At 37.8% G+C, this 24,506-nt stretch overlaps 2 protein-coding genes across 3 annotated transcripts; both read left to right on the top strand.

Annotated features, from left to right (window-relative positions):
• The first annotated feature begins 202 nt into the window (after nucleotides 1-202).
• On the top strand, nucleotides 203-17,750 carry egln1b (egl-9 family hypoxia-inducible factor 1b). Its single transcript, XM_026275416.1, has 5 exons — nucleotides 203-1,169; nucleotides 11,168-11,287; nucleotides 14,860-14,996; nucleotides 15,091-15,158; nucleotides 16,996-17,750. The coding sequence occupies exons 1-5, from the start codon at nucleotides 468-470 to the stop codon at nucleotides 17,049-17,051; spliced, it is 1,083 nt and encodes a 360-aa protein (XP_026131201.1). The 5' UTR covers nucleotides 203-467; the 3' UTR covers nucleotides 17,052-17,750.
• A 1,891-nt stretch (nucleotides 17,751-19,641) lies between these two features.
• On the top strand, nucleotides 19,642-24,231 carry LOC113111040 (D-threo-3-hydroxyaspartate dehydratase). Of its 2 annotated transcripts, XM_026275414.1 has the most exons (8): nucleotides 19,642-19,772; nucleotides 20,036-20,194; nucleotides 20,516-20,796; nucleotides 20,887-21,067; nucleotides 21,790-21,911; nucleotides 21,999-22,188; nucleotides 23,212-23,317; nucleotides 23,688-24,231. In XM_026275414.1, the coding sequence occupies exons 2-8, from the start codon at nucleotides 20,046-20,048 to the stop codon at nucleotides 23,775-23,777; spliced, it is 1,119 nt and encodes a 372-aa protein (XP_026131199.1). In that variant the 5' UTR covers nucleotides 19,642-19,772; nucleotides 20,036-20,045; the 3' UTR covers nucleotides 23,778-24,231. The 2 variants fall into 2 exon arrangements, with proteins under 2 accessions (XP_026131199.1, XP_026131200.1); XM_026275415.1 differs by lacking the exons at nucleotides 19,642-19,772; nucleotides 20,036-20,194 and adding an exon at nucleotides 20,220-20,406.
• Nucleotides 24,232-24,506: the final 275 nt, after the last annotated feature.

The raw sequence follows: 24,506 nt of genomic DNA, 5'->3' as shown, positions 1-24,506 counted from the left end.
TTTGCTACAGCAAAAATAAAACATAGTTATTTTTTTATTATTATTGTTATTTATTAATTTGTGTGTTTTTTATGCAGTATTTCTGCCCATTAAGGTTTTTTTGGGGCAATCTTTATTATTATTTGTATTCATTTTCACTCCGCCCACACAAAGTTGTGAGAAGCACATGTGAATCATGCCCTCTCGGTCTAGCCTGCATCTAGTGCGCATGCGCACATGGTTGACGTGCGCTGTTCGCTGAAGAAAAGGATCGGCCGGCGCCATGCGCTTCCATCACATTCACAGCTCGCGCTGAGACTTCACAAGTGTCAAAACATAGATGTCTCGGGAATGTGAGAGCGTTACGTTGCTCGCCGTCAACTGGAATGAAAACCTCGGCGGAGGCCCAGCGGCAGCGTTTCTTTCAATTTCGCTAGTGGATACTTGTGGCGAAGTTGCAGGCTGATACTGTAACACAGCGCTGAAACATGGAGGGAAACTCAAGGGAAAGCGAGCGTCTGGAGCGAGAGCGCCAGTACTGCGAGCTGTGCGGGAAAATGGAGAACCTCATGAAGTGCGGACGGTGTCGCAGCTCGTTCTACTGCAGCAAAGAGCACCAGAAACAGGACTGGAAGAAGCACAAGCGGGTCTGCAAGGAGGCCGACAAGCAGCAGCAGCAGACGCCGCCAGTCGAAGAGCACAGCCCCGTACAGTACAACACTTCAGAACCGTCCAACACTTCTCAGAGTAACTCCACCGTGACGTCACCCGGCGAAAGAACGCCAGATTTTATCAAGTCCGCCACGCACTCTGAAACCAAACCGAGCTCTGACTGTGTGAAACCCAACGTACAGACCCGCTCGCCTCCCCAGAAGCTGGCCACGGACTACATCGTGCCCTGCATGAACAAGTACGGCATATGTGTCATTGACAACTTCTTAGGCGAGGAGTTTGGACTGAGTATTCTGGAGGACGTGAGGGCGCTTTACATGACCGGCGACTTCACCGACGGACAGCTGGTCAGTCAGAGGAGCGACTCGTCTAAGGACATTCGGGGGGATAAGATCACCTGGGTTGAGGGGAAGGAGCCCGGCTGTGAGAGGATAGCGTTTCTCATGAGCCGCATGGATGATGTGATCCGACACTGTAACGGAAACCTGGGCAGCTACAGGATCAATGGAAGAACGAAAGTAAGTAGCCTACAGCTGGCATTAGAGGACAGTTATGATGCCTGGTGCACTCCGTGGTTTTTGTGCCAATTAAAAAAGTTGTATGCATAAACAAAAGAGCGATTTTGAGAAACATCACTGACCAATCAGGCAGAGCTTTCATGATCATTATTAATATGCTACTGTTATCATCCCACGTTGAAAAGTTTCATGCGGGTCGCCCCCTCATGGGCAGCGCCATGTTGATGTCACATGACCACCCACGCATGCGCTGCAGTTAACCAGCTACATAAAATGCAAAACTTCACATCTTACAAATTTGTGTAGGATGAGATGAAAAGCAACAATAGAAAAATTATGCTTTTTGTGGCAAATCAGCAGTAGTTAGTGAACAAACCTAACGATGTGCGTCAGAGTAGAGTACACAACTACTTGTACTTTTGTAATGAGTAATAGGTAGCATAACCATATTAAGTGCATCTTTTATTTATAAAAACATCATCTAGGAAAGGGAAGCCTGGATATGTTTGAATTTTAAAGGCCTAGAAAGTCATGGAGATTTTATAGGAAAAACTACTTGATTGGGGCAGTTGAGGCCTAATGGATAGAGAGTTGGACTTGTAACCCAAAGGTAGTGTGTAAGTAGCACTCTCTTCAACCCTCAGTACCCAGACTACCCACTGTGTGTTCACTGCTGTGTGTGTGCACTTGAAAGAGTTAAATGCATAGCACAAATTCCAATTATTGGACACCATACGTCACATCTTCCTTACTGATCTCTGAAATATTTAATCTGATAGTAACTGAGTGCATTGGCTATTAAAAACAAAATTATTATTTTCTTATCCCATAATCTTGTGGAAAAGGAATGGAAAAATCATTGGTCAACTGGCATGGGAACATATGGTTGGGGGAACAAGTGAAAGGACGAATTAAGACATTAACACATTTGGGTTTAAACTCATATCTGTGCCAGTTTAGATGGGAAGAGGGCAAGAGGCTTCACCTTTGATGCAGAGACATGTTCGCACCTGTCTTTCAATAGAAAGTGAATTTTAGGAAATATTATTAAGACATTATATTAAAAATGAAAGTATGCATGTTCACTCTTCTCTGATACAGATACGGTTTAAGTTGGTCACTGTGTTTTTGTCATTGATGGCTTTAATGAACAGCCTCGGCCTAGAATATTTCCTGAACATGCCAATGTGAGTTCATCTGAAATCACAAGTTTCTCACACGTCCTTCTATACTGCATTTGTAGCAACTCTAAAAACCCTCTAACAATGAAAGTTCTGGACTAAACTAAACTAGATTAAATACCTTAGATAGATGCACCCATCAGGTCTCTCCCCCAGTTTTAGTTGTTCTTGAACATTTTATCTGCACTCACAAATAATGTCAATCTGACCGTTTTTTTTTTTTTTTTTTAAACAAGATCTTCCTGTGGAGCCACTGACTATTTCACTGATAGTGCCTTTGTGAGTTATCCTCAAGCAGCATGGCTCTCATATTTCCCCAGGTCAGGGAAACGCCTGCGACCACCAGCTGCTATCAGGCGTACCCAACACTCTTTGGACAAACATCTAACTGCTCAGGGTTTAGGGAAACAATCACCTTTTCCCTCATACTGTAAACACGCACACAAGAAATTTGCAACGTTTATCCAAGAGTTACTTAAGATTATGTATAAGTTTTATGTCTCATTTTAGATCAGGCACTATGGCAGATCATTTGGATTTTAAGGTCTTTAGGACTTCTGACTCATTAGAGTTTAAAGTGTTTCTTATTCAACAACGAAGACCCCAGTACTTCATTGACTGACACCAAAAAAGAGAAACATTAATGCTTAAAACATTTATTTTTCCATGGCTAAAGATAATATATCATTAGGTAAAATGGTATATAGTGTAGGGCTAAAAGCATTTGTTGTTCACAGGATGTTGTAGTGTGAATAGCAGAAGGCTTGATGGGAGGTGGTAGCATGTCCTGTAACTGCATATTTTTTAATGTCATTGTGATGGTCCGCAGATGTACAGCAACACAATTCAGGATGCTCAGCAGGCATGTGACACTGAATCGGGAAAGGGAAAGAGTCTGTTACATAAAACACAATGAACGGATAATATGTTTATGTCTTGTATTAATATTAAACTATAAACGAGCTTTGTGGTTGTTAAATGTTGGAGGATCAGAGGCTGAGTATATATTTCAGTGAGGCCGGAGATGGCGGAAGAGACGGAGATGAGTGGAGATACAGGAACAAAACAGGACGTGGCTTCTTTGAGTAGTTTTCATTGATTTTGATGGATATTTTTGGTACATTATAATATTTAAATTCCATGCAATTTTAATCTTAAAAGGATAGCTCACCCCAGAATGAACATTGCCACCTTTTACTTACACTCATGTTAGTAGTTTACAGCTAGTGTCACACTTTATCTAAGGTTCTCGACTAACAACCATCAATTACGACTTCTTCCTCAAACTCCTAATTTGCTGCTTATTAATAGTAATTTAGGTTTTGGGTAAGATTAGGGATGTAGAATATGGTTATGCAGAATATGTGCTTTATAAAGTACTAATAAACAGTTAATATGATAATAATAGCCATGCTAATAAGCAACTAGTTAATAGTGAGAATTGGTCCCTATGTTATTGTTTAAGTTTGATACATATCAACCTGTATTTTTTAAATTAATGTAGATCAATAAATAAATGAAAACTGATATAGTTGCAAATTTTGCACCAGTAATACCCCCACCTTGCGCAGCTGTACCTGAGTGTCCCTGGGACATCAGTGCGCTCGGAGCGTGTCTTCTCAACAGCTGGACATATAGTGAATAAAAAAACGCTCTGCTCTGGACTCTGAAAATGTTGATCGACTTGTTTTCCTGTCCAATGAATTTGTAATGGCCTTATTTTGCGCCTTTTTACACATTACAATATGCATACCTAGTGTCGGTTACGTTCAATAAAACGTTTCCAGCGCTCTATTTACCTTCGTCCGTTATTTGACGTTGAAAAAGGAAACCCTTTTTTTTTTTTTTTTTAGACATGGAAAATCAATCAATTTTTTCACAAAAGTGACAGCACTAGCTCTGAGCGCGCCTGTCTCTGGCCGCCCCCCAGCCCCTCCTGTTCCAACGTCTATGCACACTGTACAGAGACAGCGGATAAATTAGAAAGAAAGAAATGAGTGAGGGAGATAATGCGGCCGGTGGCAGTGCAGAATCTGACTTGGTGCCAAAACATAAATCATCTTCTATAATTTGGAAGTATTTTGGATTCAGTAAAGACGATGTAAACCAGAGTGACGTGTTGTGCAGGTCGTTCTTAGCAAAAGAACACGTAGTCATATCGTATCGATATCGAGATATCTGGCATGAAAATCGAGATATGAAATTTTGTCCATATCGTTCAGCCCTAATGCACGAGGGAGAGAGAGAGAGAGCGAGAGAGCAAGACAGCGCTCGCGTAGTTTGAAGACTGTGAGTGTGCGAGCGTGCGTGAAACTTTGGGGTTTCGCCCTTTTTCTATCGTGTTTAATGATTTTGATTAATATACACAAGGGAGAGAGAGAGCAAGAAGCGCTCGTGTCGTTTGAAGACTGTGCACAGCCGGCGCTCTCTCTCGTACGCGCCCTGTCAGGCGCAGCAGTCATTCTATTCTACATCACTCACCGATCAAATAAGGCTTTGACAGCCGCCAAAAAAATAGATCAATGCAGAAAAACCCCTGGATTTGTTATATAACGTTGGACAGAATGTTGATCCGGCCATCGCGTATATTCAGCGGGCATAAGAGTTTTGCAAATGTTTATTAGAGAAATAAAAACAGGTCGACAAATCGATGTGCATGTTTTGCGTCAACGTATTTTTGCGTCGACGTCATCGATGACCTCGACGCGTTGTCCCAGTCCTAATATTGGCCCATATATATATATATATATATATATATATATATATATATATATATATATATATATATATATATATATAATTTTTTTTTTTTCTCACTTTCACATATCGAGTTTCCTTCTATTTTGTCCTTAGATTTTCTGTAATGTCTTAAATTGACCTTTGTAAAACTTGCAGAAACCCCAGTATAATTTCCAGCATTAGCTGAGAGAGAATTCTTTCCGTATGTAACAAATGGCCCATTTATGAATTAAATCAGAAAAAAGTTTTCGTCTGCCGTTGACCCAGGGGCTCCACTACCACCTGCTCGGCCCCTTCTGGGTGTCAGGGTGAAGAATGTGTGGAACAATACAACACAATGAATTGCCAAGCGGTCATGTTTACATTACGTGACCCAGAGAAATGCTCAGAATGGGCTGTTTTTGAGTGTATTCATTAGAGCAGTTCATTCCCTTTGGAAAGTCCCACCTCAGTGGGAAGGATGTATAGTATTTCTTTGCGACTGCACTGAAATGTAGTTACGTGCTTTTTTGTTTTTTTTTCCCTTACATCAGGAAACCTTGCGTGCCACAAACAGGGATCTTATGAGATTGTTACTTGAAGGTGGAAAGCTAATGTGTAAAACACCTGTAGACTTCATAATGAACTATAACGAAGCCTGTTTAAAAAAAAAATGGTGCATATGAGGGTTGGTTTATACTGTTAGGTGTATGTGTGGTTTTGAGTATTAGTTGCTAGTTAGGCCTATTTTTATCAGCAAAACTGAATCTTATGTGTTTGATTTATCTTAGGACATGTGTCTTGTCACTGCTTTCTCCTCGACGTGTTTGATAATGGTGCAGTGTGGTGTCAGTCTGCCAGAGAACAGCAGTGCAGCTGCACGCTCTGCACGTAGCAGGACTACAAGAATTGTCTGCCTGGCTAAAGTCCAGCGGCTGAGTTTTATATCAGCTCTGCATTGCTCACTGGAAGAGACGGCAGCAAGTCAAGACCATATGCAGTTCACTTAAAGGAAAAAGAACATTATAAACCCACTAGTTATGGATATGTGTTAGAGTAAATGACACAAGAGAATGTTTTCAACAGTATATCATGTCATCGTTAGTTATTTATATATATATATATATATATATATATATATATATATATATATGTATGTGTGTGTATGTATGCATGTATGTATGTTTTTATAGCAATATATTTTTGTTGAATAATAGATTAGAAAATAATGTTTAAACACAGTGCCTTAAATGCGAATGTGGAAAAAAAAAGGAAATGAGCGTGACTTGAGGCTTTAAAACAGAAACATCCCCCAGGGAGATGAGAATGAAAAGAGCTGATAAAGAAAATGTTGTAAACTAGTTCGTTAACACAGCATCGTTTCCAATGGATGCTGATCATGCAGTGATTAATTTTTTTAAGCTGATGTAAGGCATTTTTTTATGCACTTTCTAGTTCTGATAGTTTGTATTAATTGCCCTTTTGTCTACTAGAGTGTATGTATAGTTCACCCAAAAAATTTAAATGTACTCACCCTCATTTTGATGACTTTCTATCCTCCGTGAAATTAGTTTTTTGAAAATGAAGTGGAAATGTGATTTTAAAGCTAAGGTAACGAGTCAGTGGCCTAATGGTTAGAGTGTTGAACTTGCAATCCAAGGGTTGTGAGTTCGAGTCTCAGGCTGGCGGGAATTGTAGGTGGGGGAAAGAGAATGTACAGCGCTCTCTCTCCACCTTCAATGCAATGACTGAGGTGCCCTTGAGCAAAGCACCGAACCCCCAACTGCTCCCCGGGCGCCGCAGCATAAATGGCTGCCCACTGCTGTGTGTGTGCCCTTTGGATGGGTTAAATTCAGAGCACGAGTTCAAGTGAGTATGGGTCACCATACTTAAGCATGAAATGTATATCACTTAAGCATGAAATCTCTTATGATCACCAAGGGTGCATTTATTTGCTGAAAAAAGAATATGAACATAATATCTAAAACTGTTCTGAGAGTCACTTTATGAGGATTTAGCAATTTCTTTCAACAAAAATATCATCATATACAGTAGAAAACTTAAGTCTTTACAACAACCTGGGTAAAAGTTTGGTAACTAGAAGAAACTGTGACAAATATATATTACTTAATTTAATGATATATTACTACTACTAATAATAATATAAAAAAAAATTAAGGAATATTTACCAGGAATTTTTTTTATCATAATTTATTTAGCAGAAAAACATAGTATTTCTGAATAAAATGAAATAAATAAAATAATAACTTTGTAATAAAATAAATTAATTAAGAGATTCTTTTGATTATTAACATTTAATGAAACCATTCAAATGGAATCCGGAAAAATTATGTAAAATAGTAATTGATAAAAAACAAAAAACAAATAGGGCCTTAATATAATTTTTGTTAATCGTTTAATAAATTGCTGTTAAAATGTGTAAGTTTCATGATTTTTATATATATATATATATGTGTGTATATATATATATATATATATATATATATATATATATATATATATATATATATATATATATATATATGTATATGTTTTATATATATATATATGTGTGTGTGTGTGTGTGTGTGTGTGTGTAATATGTGAGTAAACGATGACAGAATATTTGGGTGTTTGTCATTTGATGTTTAATGTTTTGTGCTGCACTGATCTTGCTAGACAGAAGACATTGAACCAGAATCTTTCTAGTAGTGTTTAACAAACTGCATTAATGCAAATTACTGCACAAACAAACTGCTTTCTGATTTTGCCATGAATATTGAGAACCTAATAAAAAGGTAGATGGCGGGCGCAGCTGTTCATCCAGGTGTATCAGAGACAGGACTACACGCACACTGAAGGTCTGCTTGAAATGCTCCATCCATCCCCTCCATCTCCTCTACCCTCCTTCCTGGTCACGTATCATTGCAGGCGATGATGGGAGACTGGCGGCATGGCATCCAGATGCAAAACCCACTGCGTATGTTGATGTGTGCCATCCACACCCACCCCTCCTCGCCCGCTTGTTTTGTCAGCCCAGCATGTTTCGCGTGCCGCTTACTCTCTGACGCAGTTGGCTCTCACACTCACCCCCACCTGAACGATTGAAGCGCCGTTGAGCGATTTCACCCTTATCAGCTCCGGCCCATTCAGGTGGGGGGCTCGCGAATTGCGTCAATGCCCTCATCTTGCTTTTTATCCTGGCTTGTCTTTTTTTCCTTCTCCCCTTATATCTCCTTCTCGTGCTGGCTAAAGTGCACGCACACTCACGCTCTCTCCTTTCGTCTTTGTTTACGTTGCCCGTCGCTTTTACACCTGCCGCCAGGAAAAACAGTTCAGCCGAAATGTCGTCACATGTATTGTGATCCGTCGTGCATTGCGTGCCGTTGCAGGCTGCAGGATTTGGCTGGAATCATGTTCATCATAAATGCTCCTTTTAAAGAAAGCAAGGTGTAAACGGGACGGTGAATTCCTGATGAATTAAACAGCAAAGTAATAAAAATAGTCAACCCCTCGCTAACCAATCTAAGTCTGGCCTTTCTGTGACTTCTGCATTCCTCGTCTCCCACTTGAGATGAGTGATTTACAGTCGGCCACACCTCAGCACAGCTAACGGTTATGCCGCTAGGAAAAAAGGCCTCATGTAAAGTCACTTTCAGATTTGTTCCTAGCCTTTGTTTGCTTTCCTCAGCTGTCGTATGTTCCCCTGGAAAGATGATGCGGTTTCACTGGAAATCTAATATCAAATTATAGGCCTCAGGAAGCTGGGGGGGTGTGTGTGCTGGTGTTAGCTCTGTGTGTTTGTGTTCTTGTGAGTGAAAGGGTGTGTATGTTATAAAGCTGCATCGGTTCACATTTCTAACAGTTCGATTTGTATCATAGTTCTTTGGTCATCGTTTCAGTCAAATTTGGCGTGCTGCTATTGAGGAGGAATGAATTGGGGTAATTATAATTTGCCAAAAACATTTGCTGCAGAATAAAGACCTGTAAATTACTGTCAAAAATTTTATTTTATTATTGGCTGATATATTTGCGATATTCAATTCTTAAATAATTTTAACCATTTTTTTTTTTTACATTAGTTCATTGAGACTCATTTTGCCAGGAAAAGCCATGTTACAGTTTTTTGGTTTTTTTCAAAGCACTTAATATTTATAAAATATTTGATATCTCTAGTATGTATTGCAAAGAATGTTGGAATGTTTGTTTTTCAGGCATAAATATAACCTCCCTCCGTTCCCCAGGCAGCCTAACACACACATACACTGAGAGTCCGTTGAAAACATGCTGATGTCGTGTCCCTCGGGAAGAGGTCACTGGGACATTATACTGCAGGGTTCGAGGGTTAAGTTAAAGGGGTCATCGGATGCTACATGCACTTTTACAAGTTGTTTGAACTGAAACGTGTGTTTTGTAGTGTTGGCAGTGTGTGTACACAACTACTCTATAATGATAAAAATCCACCTAGTGTTTTTTTTTTTATATATCTACTAAAATCATTTCCCCTTTCTCAAATCGAGCTGATCTCAGAGACCTGTCTTTGTGATATCACACAGGCAGGCCCCTCCCATTATAGTTTGATTGACACTAGTGTTTCAGCACAGACTGGACTGGTGTTTTACCTTAGACCTGTCCTGAGTGAGCTGTCATCAGTCCACCATTATTTCACCATTTTTTTTTTATTAATATTTACAAATCGCCTTTCTAAATAATGTGCTAATTAGCAAGTTTCATGATGAATGTGGCTAAGGTAAACAGTCTGTCAGAGAGCAGCTGGAAGAGAGGGGCGGGGTCACCAGGGCTCTTTAACATTTAAAGGAAAATTTTACAAAACGCCTCTCTCTGAAAAGAGCTGTTTTTGCAAGGTTAAAAAAGTGTTTTTTACTCTACCAATAAGAAATTTGAAATGAACTACGTTACAGACTTTTTATTAAGACCCTAAATAATCATATCAACTTGTAGAAAATGGGCATGCGATGACCCATTTAAGGCCTAAAAATTCCCTGCTTGGGTCAGTGCTGCTTATAAAAACAGTGTCAGGTCATGAACTGCAGTGAACTGATCAGATTTAGGAGCCTACGTGCAGAAGTGGGTGAAAAAGAAGGCAAAAGGCGAGTTCCCGGAGGGGATCAATATCAGAGAGTCAATCTGACTTTGCCTTTTTTCAGTTCACAGAAACTCTGTTCACAGTACCGACCCAAAGGTTTCTGATAATTAAGTGTTTGTTGGGTGGTGATGCTTGTTTAAAATATTTTGTTAATGATTTAAAGGTGAATGTTGGCATCAGTTCACGATCTTGTTTAAAGTTTGACATGTTTTCATACTTGGAGAGGAATATTCTCCAACCATTTAAGTTATTTTAAAACTTCTAATTATAAGGAAGTACATGTTGTTTGCTTCAGAAATGTAGTTCAACCTTGTCACATGCACGTCACATGCCGTGGACTGATGTACTATCCCATAATTTTTTTATGAGCCTTTGACTCTTTCTCTCCTTTGTAACATTGACCTGATAACGGATGTGTCCATGCGCGCAAACACATTTACACCGCTGTTTTTTCCTTTGTGATTTATTAACACTTTCCATTTAAACCCGGAGACCAAAATAAAAAGGGTAAAGGAAGAGCACGAAAAGGAAAAACCTCAGCAAAGGAAAGACTTCAGCAATGGCTTTATTGTTCCCTCAGCCTCATAACCCAGATTCAACAAGATTAAAATATATAATCATCACAGGGCTGAGAATGTCACAGTAATCACCTTTTTTTGTCCACTTCATGTAGGTTTATGTAGTTGAATGCTGTGGTATCGTACTGTATCTGAGTGGAATTCATTGATGAACTGTGTTTCACAAATACAGAGTAAATTCATTCATTGTAAATGAAAACAACCTTTTTGAGCATGAAGATTTGTCTTTATTACCGCTATTATTAATATTTCGTATTTAAATATTATATGCATGAAAAAAATTATATTATTGTTAATATATTAATTTTCTTATGAAGGTAAAGAATGGAAAACTGCAACAAAACCACTGTTAATTCTATGTATGTTCTTTTGTTTGGTTATTTCACCCATTACAACCCCTTTTTTCCATTCCAGGCAATGGTGGCATGTTACCCTGGCAATGGCACAGGATATGTACGGCATGTGGATAACCCAAACGGTGATGGGAGATGCGTCACGTGCATATATTACCTAAATAAAGACTGGGATGCCAAGGTAGGAGTTTTTTTTTCCCAGCCTGTGAACTTGTATACGTTCTGTAGCGTGTAAAGCTGCATGAGATTTGTTTAAGCTCTTGTCAGTTTGTTTAGGTTACTTATCTGATGTAGACTGCTCAAACATGCATCAGAGCTTACATTCAATACAATGGAAGTTCAAAACCAACCTTGTGCAGGGAGTTTGCTGTTGGTACTTTATATCAATGGGCCACACGAGAGACTGTTTATGTGTTGTTGTTAGAGGTCTGCTAGAACAGAGAAATTGTGGTTGGCATTGGATTTGTAACTTGTAAAAGTATTACATTTTTATTACATTTTTACATATTTATTACAGTTTAATAAACATTGTACTGCAAAATAATGTCACTACACAAAAAACTAACAGAGCGCAACTGTAGTCTGTAGTAAACTGTTCTTTTTGATCAAAAACGGGATGACCAGTTTGTTTATCAGGCTACAGACGTGCTGTATGGTTTTTATTTACCAAAAAGAACCAACTACATAAAGTTGTTTGTTTGTGAACTGACTGACACAATTATGGGCTGGTTCTTTTTGTTAAATAATGAAATATAAAATGTAGAAAATAAAAATGGCGTGACCCACATAGTCTGATTCACAAACAAGTGACTCCTCTGAGTTGGTTCTTTTTCATGATTCAGAAACATACAGGATGACATAAATCAGTGTAACCAGATTCCTTAAACAAATTATTCTTATGAGCTTGTTATTAATATTAATATTTAAAAAAAAGCTTAATGGACTCATTTGAATCAGTCTGAAACAATTTGAGTTTAATTGTAAGTGAAATATACTGGAATCTGAATTGAATTGGGAAATCTGTATCAAAAACTTGTGAAATCTCTGCCTCCATTCTTATTTTCTTTTGTTTACTATACTGTGGAAGTCACTGGTTGTGACTAGAGTAAGTGATGACCCAATTTAAAGTTTCTGGGTGAACTATCCATTGAAATGTTTACGGAGTGCTCTCGCAAGAAACGGTACAGCAGACATGACGGTTTCCACCACTTTACCACCTCCGTCATGACCTGCTAGGTCTGCGTCAGAGACTCGGTTCTGCTCCAGAACATTCCAACTGGCCATGGAAACAATCCTGTGTTGATCAGATGTTCCTGTATGAAGTAGAAAATAGAGTAGGCCAGTAACACAGGGTAGAAATAGGAATGGTAGAAGAGAAAGAAGGATTGAAGACTCTATCTAGATCATTGGTCTCATGGGCTGTTTACACGGCAACATTTTCAGCCAAAAATGGGAAACTTTTAATACGTTTTGACTGGGTTTCCATGGGTTTCAAAGTGCAATTTTTTTTTAAAACACCACCGTTATCGTTTCCATGTAAACACCTAGTACGGTAATCTTTGAAAATGGTGACGTTAGGTTTGTAGACATGCGCATGATGATGTGTCCATTTTAAAGGCAAGTTCGAACAAACATCCACAACAATGGCGGAGTTCATGGTACTGTCATTGCTGATCAAGAGTTTGCTAATGTGTGGATTTACTTGACAAATATTACATCCAACAGCGGAGACACATCATATAATCGTCACTTCTCTACAGGTACTGTTTACTAACAAGGGGACAGCAACAACTACTGGCTTGGAATATGTAATACAGCGTTTTTGGCCATTTTTGCGGATGTGTGTAAACGCAGAACGTTTTGTCATTAAAAACATACGGGCAGAAACTTTTCAGTTTTTGACTACACTGTTCAATGTCAAATCCTGGAGCGCCACAGCTCTGCACAGTTTAGCTTCAACCCTAATCAAACACATCTGATCCAGCTTATCATGGTCTTCAGGATTTCTAGAAACTTCCAAGCAGATGTGTTTTGAAGCTGGTTGGAGCTGTGGTCACTGCTCTGGATGCTGTTTGTAGGTTGAACACACTCTTTGCTTGAGGCTCTTTAAATGCGGTTTCTTTTAGTCATATGTTTATGAGAGTATCAAAGCTGTGATGTAAGGAGGATCTGATATTTTCTATCTCTCTCGAGCTTAACAGGATGCCAGTAATACATGGTATAAGCTCTAGTACTCTCAGACTCTTATCGCACCCCCTTCACTGAATGGAGAGGAAAACAGCTGTCTCATGCAGACTTGCTTGTTCCCTGCTGTCTTGCTTATGTAAAAGTCACAGTGTGTCAGATTTTTTTTTCTTTAAGCTAATTTTAGCATCGGGTTGTCCTGGGGCAGGAAAAAATACATTCCCTCCCAGAGTTTTCCCATCCATAACATTCTGTTTTGTGAATGAAACAGTAATTTTTTTAATTTATACTTGTATACATTTATACTGTTTTAAAAAGACATCTTATTCTCACTATACTGCATATATTAGCTGCATATTATTAAAATGAATTATTACATTTTAAAGTAACTTTTCTACTGTAATGTATTTTTTTTTACTGAGTTTTCAGCAGTCATTACTATAGTCTTCAGTGTCACATGGTGCTTCATAAATCATAATAATTCATGCTCAGGAACAATTTCTTATTATTAAAAAGTTTCAAATGTCGAAATTAGGGCTGGGATATACGATTATTTTTAAACGATTAATCTAGCGATTATTTTTCAGATGCATCGCTTAATCTACCGATTTATTTTTTTCAGACCGATTCGATTTCGATTATCTCCCCATTAACTGACTACTAACAATTTATACATGTTGATTTACATATCTGAATGAAAAAAACATGAGTTCCTTAACATTGCAATATATGTTTATTGCTCTTAAAATTACAAAATAAAAGACTGACTAAGAATGCATTACTTTGCACTTGTATAGAGATAGCATTCAATAAAACCTTGAAGCCTTGAAAACACATAGCTTACTGAAACAAGCTTAATGAACACATAGGGCCTAGCTTACTGAAAAAACAACTTGATGTCTAGCATTCAATAAAAAAGATCACCCAAAATACTTGTTTAGAGCAATTGAAAGAATACAGTAACCAGTGTAAACTTGAGGGCTAATACAGAGAGTGCTTTTCCAAAAAAAAAAAAAAAATTAACAGTGGGAGCCAGCAGCCTGTCATGGAGAAAAAAAAAATCTCTGAATGCTCCACGTGAAACTTTGGCGTTCCGCCCTTTTCTATCATGTCTAATGATTTTGGTTAATATGCACGAGGGGGGGGGGGGGGGAGAGCAAGACAGCGCTCGTGTAGTTTGAAGAATGTGAGTGCGCGCGCAGCCGGGGCTCTCTCTCGTACGCGCCCTGTCAGGCGCAGAAGTCATTCTATTCTACATCACTCACCGATCAAATAAAAAAAAAGATCAATGCAGAAAAACCCCTGGATTGGTTATATAACGTTGGACAGAATGTTGATCCGGCCATCGCGTATATTTCAGCGCACATAAGGTAAACGTTTCGCAAATGTATTTTAGAGGAATAAATACAGGTCGACGAATCCATGCGCATATTTTGCATCGACGTATTTTTTGCGTCAATGTCATCAATGACCTTGACGCGTTGTCCCAGCCCTAGTCGAAATATGAAGGTACTCATCAAACCATATAGCCTAATTCATAATTCTAATTCTCATCTGCTCACTCTGTAGGAACATGGTGGCATTTTGCGGATCTTTCCAGAGGGAACCGCGCAGTTTGCAGACATTGAGCCCAAGTTTGACAGACTTTTGCTCTTCTGGTCAGACAGACGGAACCCACATGAGGTCCAGCCAGCTTATGCCACAAGGTCAGTGCAAGTGACGTTTCATTTATTTATTTATTTATTTTTTAAATGGTCCTGTAAGCTCCTTGGATACAATTATGTGTGTATTTATGTACAGGTATGCTATAACGGTGTGGTATTTTGACGCTGATGAGCGAGCTCGTGCTAAAGAGAAATATTTAACAGGTGAGATCTGCTCAAACATGACCAGGCATGACCTTCCTAACTGACAGTTGTGTAGTGTCTATATACACTGAACAAAATTATAAACGCAACACTTCTATTTTTACCCCCAAAGATCTAAGTCTTTTTCTGTGTACACAAAAGGCTTATTTCTCTTAAATAGTTCACAAACCTGTCTAAATCTGTGTTAGTGAGCACTTCTTCTTTGACGAGATAATCCATCCACCTCACATATGTGGCATATCAAGATGCTGATTAGACAGCATGATTATTGCACATGTGCCTTAGGCTGGCCACAATAAAAGGCCACTCTAAAATGTGCAGTTTTATCACACAGCACAATGCCACAGATGTTGCAAGTTTTGAGGGAGCATGCAATTGTCATGCTGACTGCAGGAATGTCCACCAGAGCTGTTGCCCATGAATTGAATGTTCATTTCTCTACCATAAGCCATCTGCAAAAGCGTTTCAGAGAATTTGGCAGTACATCCAACCGGTCTCACAACGACAAACCACGTGTAACCACACCAGCCCAGGACTGGTTTGCTGCAATTCGGTTTGAATAACTAAAGAATTTCTGCACAAACTGTCAGAAACCATCTCAGGGAAGCTCTTCTGCATGCTCGTCATCCTCATCAGGGTCTCGACCTGACTGCAGTTCGTCATCATAACCGACTTGAGTAGGCAAATGCTCACATTCGATGGCGTCTGCCACTTTGGAGAGGTGTTCTCTTCCCATTTTTCACTGTACAGAGCAGATGGCAGACAGCGTGGATGGTGTTGTGTGGATGAGTGGTTTGCTGATGTCAACGTGGATCGAGTGTCCCATGGTGGCGGTGGGGTTATGGTATGGGCAGGCATATGTTATGGACAACGAACACAAGTGCATTTTACTGATGGCATTTTGAATGCACAAAGATACCGTGACGAGATCCTGAGGCCCACTGTTGTGCCATTTATCCACTACCATCACCTCATGTTGCAGCATGATAATACACGGCCCCATGCTGCAAGGATCTGTACACAATTCCTGGAAGCTGAAAACATCCCAGTTCTTGCGTGGCCAGCATACTCACCGGACATGTCACCCATTGAACATGTTTGGGATGATCTGGATCAGCGTATACGACAGTTCCTGCCAATGTCCAGCAACTTCACACAGCCTTTGAAGAGTGGACCAGCATTCCACAGGCCACAATCAACAACCTGATCAACTCTATGCAAAGGAGCCTGTGAGGTGGATGGATTATCTCGGCAAAGGAGAAGTGCTCACTAACACAGAATTAGACATGTTTGTGAACTATATTTGAGAGAAATAGGCCTTTTGTGTACATAGAAAAAGTCTTAGATCTTTGAGTTCAGCTCATGATGAATAGGGAAAGAACTAAATTGTTGCGTTTATAGTTTTGTTCAGTGTATTTCTGTTCTGTGTCTATGGGAATACGAACAGATTGCTTTACTGAAATACTATTTAAAGGAACGGCACAGGCCGAAATGAGCTTTTTGTCATTATTTACTCACCCTCATGCTGTTCCAAAACTGTCTGACTTTCTTTTTTTTGGTGGAACACAACATAAGACATTTAGCAAGTTGTTTATGCTGCTCTTTTCTATTTGGTAGAAGTGAAACAAATACTTTTGATAAATAGAATGTGTCTTTGCTAAATAAACGATAATAAATAATAATTTTGTTAAAAAAATCTTTCTGACTCCTCTTGTTTAAATGGCAGTGTAGTAACCAGTAACTCTTCTCTTTCGTTGTATGAACAGTGTGTGTGACATGAGGGTGAGCAAAAGAAGACAGTGTTTTTAAACAGCAGGTTTATATCATTGTCTTTTAGGAACAGGTGAAAGAGGTGTAAAAGTGGAGCTTAACAAGCCGTCTGAGCCCAGCTAATGAACGAGAGATGGATGAAGAGGAGCGGGGGGTCGGTCGGACCTCCAGAGAGCTACTGCCTGCTGCTGAGAGATGATGAGCAGAGAGGAAGTGACTACGTCTCTCACTAACCTCTACATCTGTCATCTATAAGGGCTCATAGGGACTCTGAATGTGATAGAGCTGTGAAGACAGATGTGCATTAACATGCTTTGTGATTTCTTTATGAAGAATGCTGGCTTGAACATAGGACGGACATAATGCTAAACATAAGCGTGTGTGTGTGTGTGCACTTGTGATCAATACAAGTTTATTTTGAGCTATTTCTCTTCCGTCAGCTTTGCACATGTGTTAATAAAGGTACAGTTTTGTTTGGCAATGTGCATACACCGAAAAAATATTTTCAAGGTTGTAAGCTCTGTGCAAAGTCCTTTATGTGCTATTTTGCTTGTAAGCCACTGTAATTATTGGATGTGTTTTTATATGGCTGTAATACCATTTTCCAGGCTCTCCTAATTGGAGCTACACGGAACATGCTTCTTTATTATGGCTTGCACCTGTTACATAGTAACTGGGTGCTTTGCTGGATTTTCCTTGCCAGTTATCAGCGATATGTCTGTTGTTGCAGACGTTTATGTCTCCGTCTTAAGCCAAACTTGACACCTCATGTCTGTCTAGCAGCTCTGAGTTTAGAATAAAAAAGCAGTTTTCCTAAATACAGATTTTTTGCCGTGTGTGCATGTTATTGGCCCAATCTTGGGCCTTCTGATGGCATTACCCTTGTTGTCACTAAAGTCATGTGATCACTTGAAGTCTTGCAGCCCCCCCTAGTGATTTGTAGCTGCAAATAACTTGTAGCTGTAAGTTTAGCAGAAGATATATCATCTAGTTATGAAGAATTCTACTAGACGGAGAATGAAGACATTTCTTTAAAAACAGAACGGTTTCAAATAATGCACAATTGTCAACGTATCACTTAGAGTGAATTTTAAGACATTGATTTTGCAGAACAGCACTGGGTCAATAACACATTGTGTGCATACTTTAAAAAAATGAGATTTCATGACTGGAAAAGTCATACAAATCACAATTTCCACTAACTGTATTAAGAAACACAATGTTTTCAACACTGTTAAAAATAAATGTTTCTTTAATACAAAATAAGCATACAAAAATGATTTCTGAAGGACCCGTGTGACACTGAAGACTAGACATTCAGCTTTGCCATGACGGAAATAAAAAATATTTTTTTTTTTAAGTCTTATCTCATTTTTTTCTGTGTTTTTGCTTTTATTATCAAAAGAGTGTTGAACTGACAGAAAGCATATTGGAAAAAGTCCACAAGATGGGATTCGAACTCTGGACACCCGTAGCACTACCCACAAGACTATTATCACTAAAGTAAATTACATTTTAAAATATAAAGAAACATTTAAAAAAATATATTTCACAATGTTATTATTAACTATATTCTTGATAAAATAAATGCAGCCATAAGTGACACATAAAAAACACTTACACTATAGTACTGTACAATATGTGACTGGAATTTAAAATCATATCACTGTAGTATTACCCCCAACAACCAGAATTGTCTGAAAAGCCTGGAGCTCTCTTGAAAGACATCAAGCTAAAAAGTGAAAACATGCCTTAAGATCTTTCTGATACTCTCACATGGCTTTGGTAATTGAGGATGTTATCCAAGTGGGAGAAAAGGGATTAGCGTTAAAGACTACATTAGCTACTTGATTAACTGACTTTGAAATAATCCACTTTAATGAGTAACAAAAAGTTAATCGTGGGGCCTTAGATTAGACATTCTGATGCTCACTGACTACACATTCAGCCAAACCAGTGCTAAGATGCTGGAGATCTGTAACCTGCATCATCCTGTCATGAAGGTTTTGTTGACAAAGAGTGTTGACAAAGATATATTTAACCTTCCATCTTTAGCATTCTCAAGCTCATGGTATTTACATCTTTCCAAAATTCGAACTGGAATGTGACAAGAACACGTGTAAAACATGTGAGCAGATTCTAGTTAACATTGCTTCAGTGCATTTGAGATTCAAGATAAAGACAAGACTGAATACTTTTGTTAATTTAGCAATTTGTCTCTTTCATATAATACAAATCAAATATACAAAAAAATCTAATCCGAATTATCACTTGATTCCCCTTTTCTGTTAAATATCAAAGATAACTTATAACAAATAATTACAAAATTTGCCTGAAATCACATATTACATATAGCCTATATATTTCAAGGAAATAACTTGTGCAACCCAGAAAATACAAAGAATTATAAACACAGTTAATAAAATTACTAAATATTTATTGCTCGTACACTGATACAAAATATTAGAGATAAAATAATATTTTTAGTGATAGATTATCAGTGTAAAATTTAAGTGTGGGTCTTAACTGTAAATCAAACACAAAAAACTAGACCCATATATTAAGACCACTTGAAAAATAGTTAAAAAATAAGTAAATAAATGAAGAATAACAAAAATGTCTATGAGAAACAAATATCGACTACGTCTTTATTAATAATAATAATTCCCCGTCGTTGAAAAAACACTTTTCCTTAAATCTCGTGAGGAGCTTTAAGTTTGAAAAGCCGCAGTTCGTCTCGTCTTGTGTCGCGGGGTTGATTCTGGCTTCACTCTCTCGCTCTCATTGGAGAGAGTCAGAGCTAATTTTTAAGGACTTTGGGAGAATTGTATCTGCTGCTTTATGGTGAGTGAAAGAAAAACTGCGATTAGTCTAGTCTCAGTTTATCATTACTATTTACTATCGTTACTTTGACCATAAATCATGCTCATGTTTACTAAATTATTTGTAAATATATTTACAACTGACATTAATTGCTTAGGTTATATGATTTTAAAGTTAACTTTGCATTTATTATCTAGCTTACACAGTCTGCAACTTTTTACAGCTCTGCAGGTTTGCAGGTTTCCATTTCGCTTAAATGCGTTATTATATTGTATTTCTTTTAGTTTTTGGATAATGGCTGCTGTTGAATTCATCAAAGACCTTTGTACTCCAGCGCTGATCATTGACCTGGATCAGATGAAGAGAAACGCTGAAGGCATGCTCGAGCGCTTCCACACACTGGGAGTCCAGCTCCGACCTCACATGAAAACACACAAAACACTGTGAGACTCCTCTCAACAACACCAGCCTCTCGAACATTGTGTTTGCAAGATACTTTTATTAATACCCTAATCACGTTAGGTTTCTTCACTACTCATTTTGCCTGTTTTATATGGTTTCTGTCAAGTTCTGTATAAGTATTTGTAATAAGTATTTGGACCTTTAAGCTTCCTGTGCAAGGTTGTGGGTTTGATTCCCCGGGAACACATGTTAGGTAAAAACTGTTAGCCTGAATGCACTGTAAGTCACTTTGGATAAAAGCGTAATAATTGTGTCATGTAATTACCATTGTTTCTTTCTTCACTAATGTCCTCTGTCTTCAGGGAGTGTGCGGACATCATGACAGGAGGCTCTCGTCGTTGTATTGTTGTGTCTACTCTAGCCGAGGCGGCATTCTATGCTGATAACGGCTATGACGATATACTTTATGCATACCCTCTGCCATTTGATAAAGTGGAGCGCTGTGCAGAGCTGTCCGAGAGACTTTCTCTATTCCAGGTCATGGTGGACAACCACCTCGCCCTGCAGGAACTGAAGAAGAGGCCTCTGAAACAGGGACAGGTCTGGAAAGTGTGGATGAAACTGGATTGTGACAATGGGAGAGGTAAAACTGGAGTTCGGCAAATGTACTTCCAAATATTTGAAGCATTGTTTTAGTTGTAATGTAGTTGGATAAATTGTTTTGTTTTGAAAGCGGGCGTTCCTCATTGTGACCCAGCTGCTCTACAGCTCGCCCTGGAGATCTGGGACACTTCAGGGGTGGAGCTGATGGGAATTTACGCCCACTGTGGGAACACTTATGCCTGTCAGGGGGAGCAGCAAATCAAAGCTGTTGCTCAGGATACCACTAAGATTGTGCTACAGTTCATGGAGAAGTATGCTGCTGTCATCTAACACTCAAAGTTAAAAACTTTTTAAGTATTTGACAACAATAACAAATGTAATCTCTTAATTAAATAAATACTATACATTATAGTATTGACATATCTACATTTACAGTTACATTTAAAATAATATATTTTTTTGAGTTTTGTATTTTTAAATTCTGTGGACAGCTAAACATAATTTTAATCACTAATGAATGCAACCTTTAGAAAAAAAAAAAAAAAAAAAAAAAAAAAAAAAAAATATATATATATATATATATATATATATATATATATATATATATATAATGTTGTGATGTCTATATTCACATTTATTTAAAATAATTTATTTTAGTGTTGTTTTCATTTAGTAAACAAAACATTTTATAGTTCAACAACAATATTTTTTATTATTGTACATTCATATTGTCTAAATTGCATTTCAAATAACTGAATCACTTTTTAGTATTTAACTTTTAATATAGATTAAAAACAAATATAATTTTAAACACTATATTTTTACATTGCATATTATAATATGGTGTCTAAATTCACTTTTAAATTTAAAATAAATTATTTTAATTTATTATGACAAAAAAAAAACATAACTTTAATGTAGGCACTAGGTACATAATATGAACATTATCATTATCTTATTGTAATTTTCAACATTTTTATATCAATGCATTCCTACTTAAATGCTGTGATGGTATTATTCATACTATCCATAGGTTGGAGGCTGCTGGAATAAAAGGTGTCAAATCCAGCATTGGCTCCACCCCTTCCTGTAGCCAACCAGTGCCAGACATGGCCCTGTTGAGTGAGGTGCATCCTGGGAACTACATATTTTATGGTCTGTGTTGCCATGTTCTCCTGTTTCCTGTAAGCAGTGATGTTATCAGCTTGTTTCGAATCATAATATTATCCGTTGCATGTCCAGATGTGCAGCAGTCCCTCATCGGCTCCTGTAGCCTTGAGGATGTGGCAGTACGGGTGCTGACACGGGTCATAGGTCACTACCCACACAGGAACCAGTTACTTGTAGATTGTGGGTGGACAGCACTGAGTCATGACGGCGGGGGGCGCTTACCTACAGGATACGCCATCATCGAAGGACACCCAGAACTCAAGTAAGAGATCATGTGGATGGATATGAAGGTGTTTTTCTCCAGGGCTTTTTAAAGAAAAAAAATATTTACTGGCGGATTGATTTTTTGAGTGATTTAAAATGGGGAAATTAATTATTATTAACTTAACTCTTAACTCTTTTTTTTAAATTTATACTTTTTCATTTACATTGTTCAAAGGTTTGTGGTCAGTAAGAGTATTATTTTTATTTAAATGATTACTTTAGGTAATATTTTTGTTGGCAAAATTAAACAAGAACACACAATATTGTGTTTAAATATAGCACAATATTAACTTATTATTTACTGAACTGTTGTTCAAAATCACATTTGCACTTGAGTTCTTCATGACATAAACAGCACTCCTGTGATATTGCTCTCGTTGCTGGTGTGATATCGCTTATCATATGATATAAATATGAGACAAAAACTCATACGGGACATTTTTTGCCCCTATATCTAGAATTTTTTGGGCATAGCTGCATTTATGGAGTTTTTGTCCTGCATCATATTTGTCAACTGTATGAAATGTAAGGGGCATAGAGGTTTGGGGGCGAAGGTCAGTGCATTAACTGTGGTAAAATATTTTAATCTCCTTATTTTTTCATAACTAATTAAGTTAACGCCTTAAACTGACAGCCCTAATTAAAACACTAACATTTTTAGCAAATGTGTGCTTAAGTTTATTTTTAGCATATGAAGTGACTGATAGTAGTTTTTGGTGTTTTATTTTTTTAATATCAGCCATTTATCAGTTATTACCCTTAACATATATATAACTATCAACTTACTGGTCTACATTTTCATATTGCATCCATATGTTTTCATTAAGTCAGCTGTCTGCATAGCATTTAAGTGATTTGAACTGACAATCAAAATGTGATTTATATGAAGATAAATATTTCAATTGTCAAATATTAAAAACTGAGATGGGATAATCCTTCTCTGTACATGTTTAGATGTTTATTTTACATCACAACAGGTTTTGTGATATAAATAGCATGAAGGGTGTCGTCTGTTCTGCAGACTCCTGTCTATGACTCAGGAACACGGCAGGGTGGAGCCCATCTCTGGAAAACTGGACTTCAAGCAGTTCCCACTGGGGTCCCTCCTCACACTCATGCCTTACCATGTGAGTTACTAACTGTCTCCCTCAAACAAAGCACACAGAAACAGACTGGATTCATCTGTATGAAAGGACTAACACGGTACTAAAACTGTTTATCAAACAAGAGTAAACAACAATATTAAAGTGCATCATTTCAGTACTACACAAAATTATTATCTTGGGCTGAATTGAAAAAAATATCCTACAATTCTCTGCACACAAAAAAATTTATTCAGCACAAACTTTGTTCATCCTCAATGCAATGAGCCTGTATTTAACATACAGTAGCCTAGAGAGGAGAGCTTTTCATATCAACTGCTTAACGTGACACATTTTAATACAATGAAATGCATTGATTTAAAATTAAGAGCAGGTTTGTATGTTTTGTTGACAGGCTTGTGCTACTGCTATGATGCATCCAGTTTATTTTGTCCATTCTAAAGGGAAGATTATAGACACCTGGAAACCCACCCGAGGCTGGTAACAATCTTTAGCAGACGGACTCCGCTGGAACAGCTGGGGACTGTGGATGAAAATGTTTAGTATTTGTCACAAACTGAGGATTTTCTGTTCTGATAGGCAGGTGACTCTTAGAAACATACCTAAAGAGCATTTTTATCTGGATCCAAGGAGGTTGGAGAAATTGCAGTTATTTTCTTGAGAAGCATTGTTGAAAATGTAATATTTTAGTAATACAGCCTTTATGTAAACTGGAAGACTTATAAATTGTAATCTTCTTTAAAAAAAAAAATTTTTCTTCTTCTTTCATCAGTTAAAACACTTCAAAAGGACTATGAAAAAGAATGTGATTTCTTCTTTGTATCTGACTAAACTTGCATGCAGTGCTTAAACAGTTTTGGAAAGATCTGATATTAACAATGTGTACCTCCGTCTGTAATAAAACCATTTACCACAGTGACATTGTTTAAAAACCGGAAGCTCTTTTTATTTATTTTATTTATTTAATGGATGTTTCAGCTATGGTCACTTTTTGCTATTTACAACTGATCACATCATTTTTGCAACATGGCAACCCTACCTAGTGTGTTTTGCTTCTTGTTTGTAATATCTGCACATAGGGGACATTGATCAGTTGCTCAAAGATCTTGCCTTTGGAGAAGATGGTTGATTTTACACTCGAAAAATGTAAGTGTTACTACTTAGAAATTAAGATAACCCCAGAAAACATTCCTAGCCCACCCCAACACTTATG

Source organism: Carassius auratus, chromosome 11 (genome assembly GCF_003368295.1).
Source record: "Carassius auratus strain Wakin chromosome 11, ASM336829v1, whole genome shotgun sequence".
Taxonomy (NCBI): Eukaryota; Metazoa; Chordata; class Actinopteri; order Cypriniformes; family Cyprinidae; genus Carassius; species Carassius auratus.
This window is presented reverse-complemented; position numbering and strand designations above follow the sequence as displayed.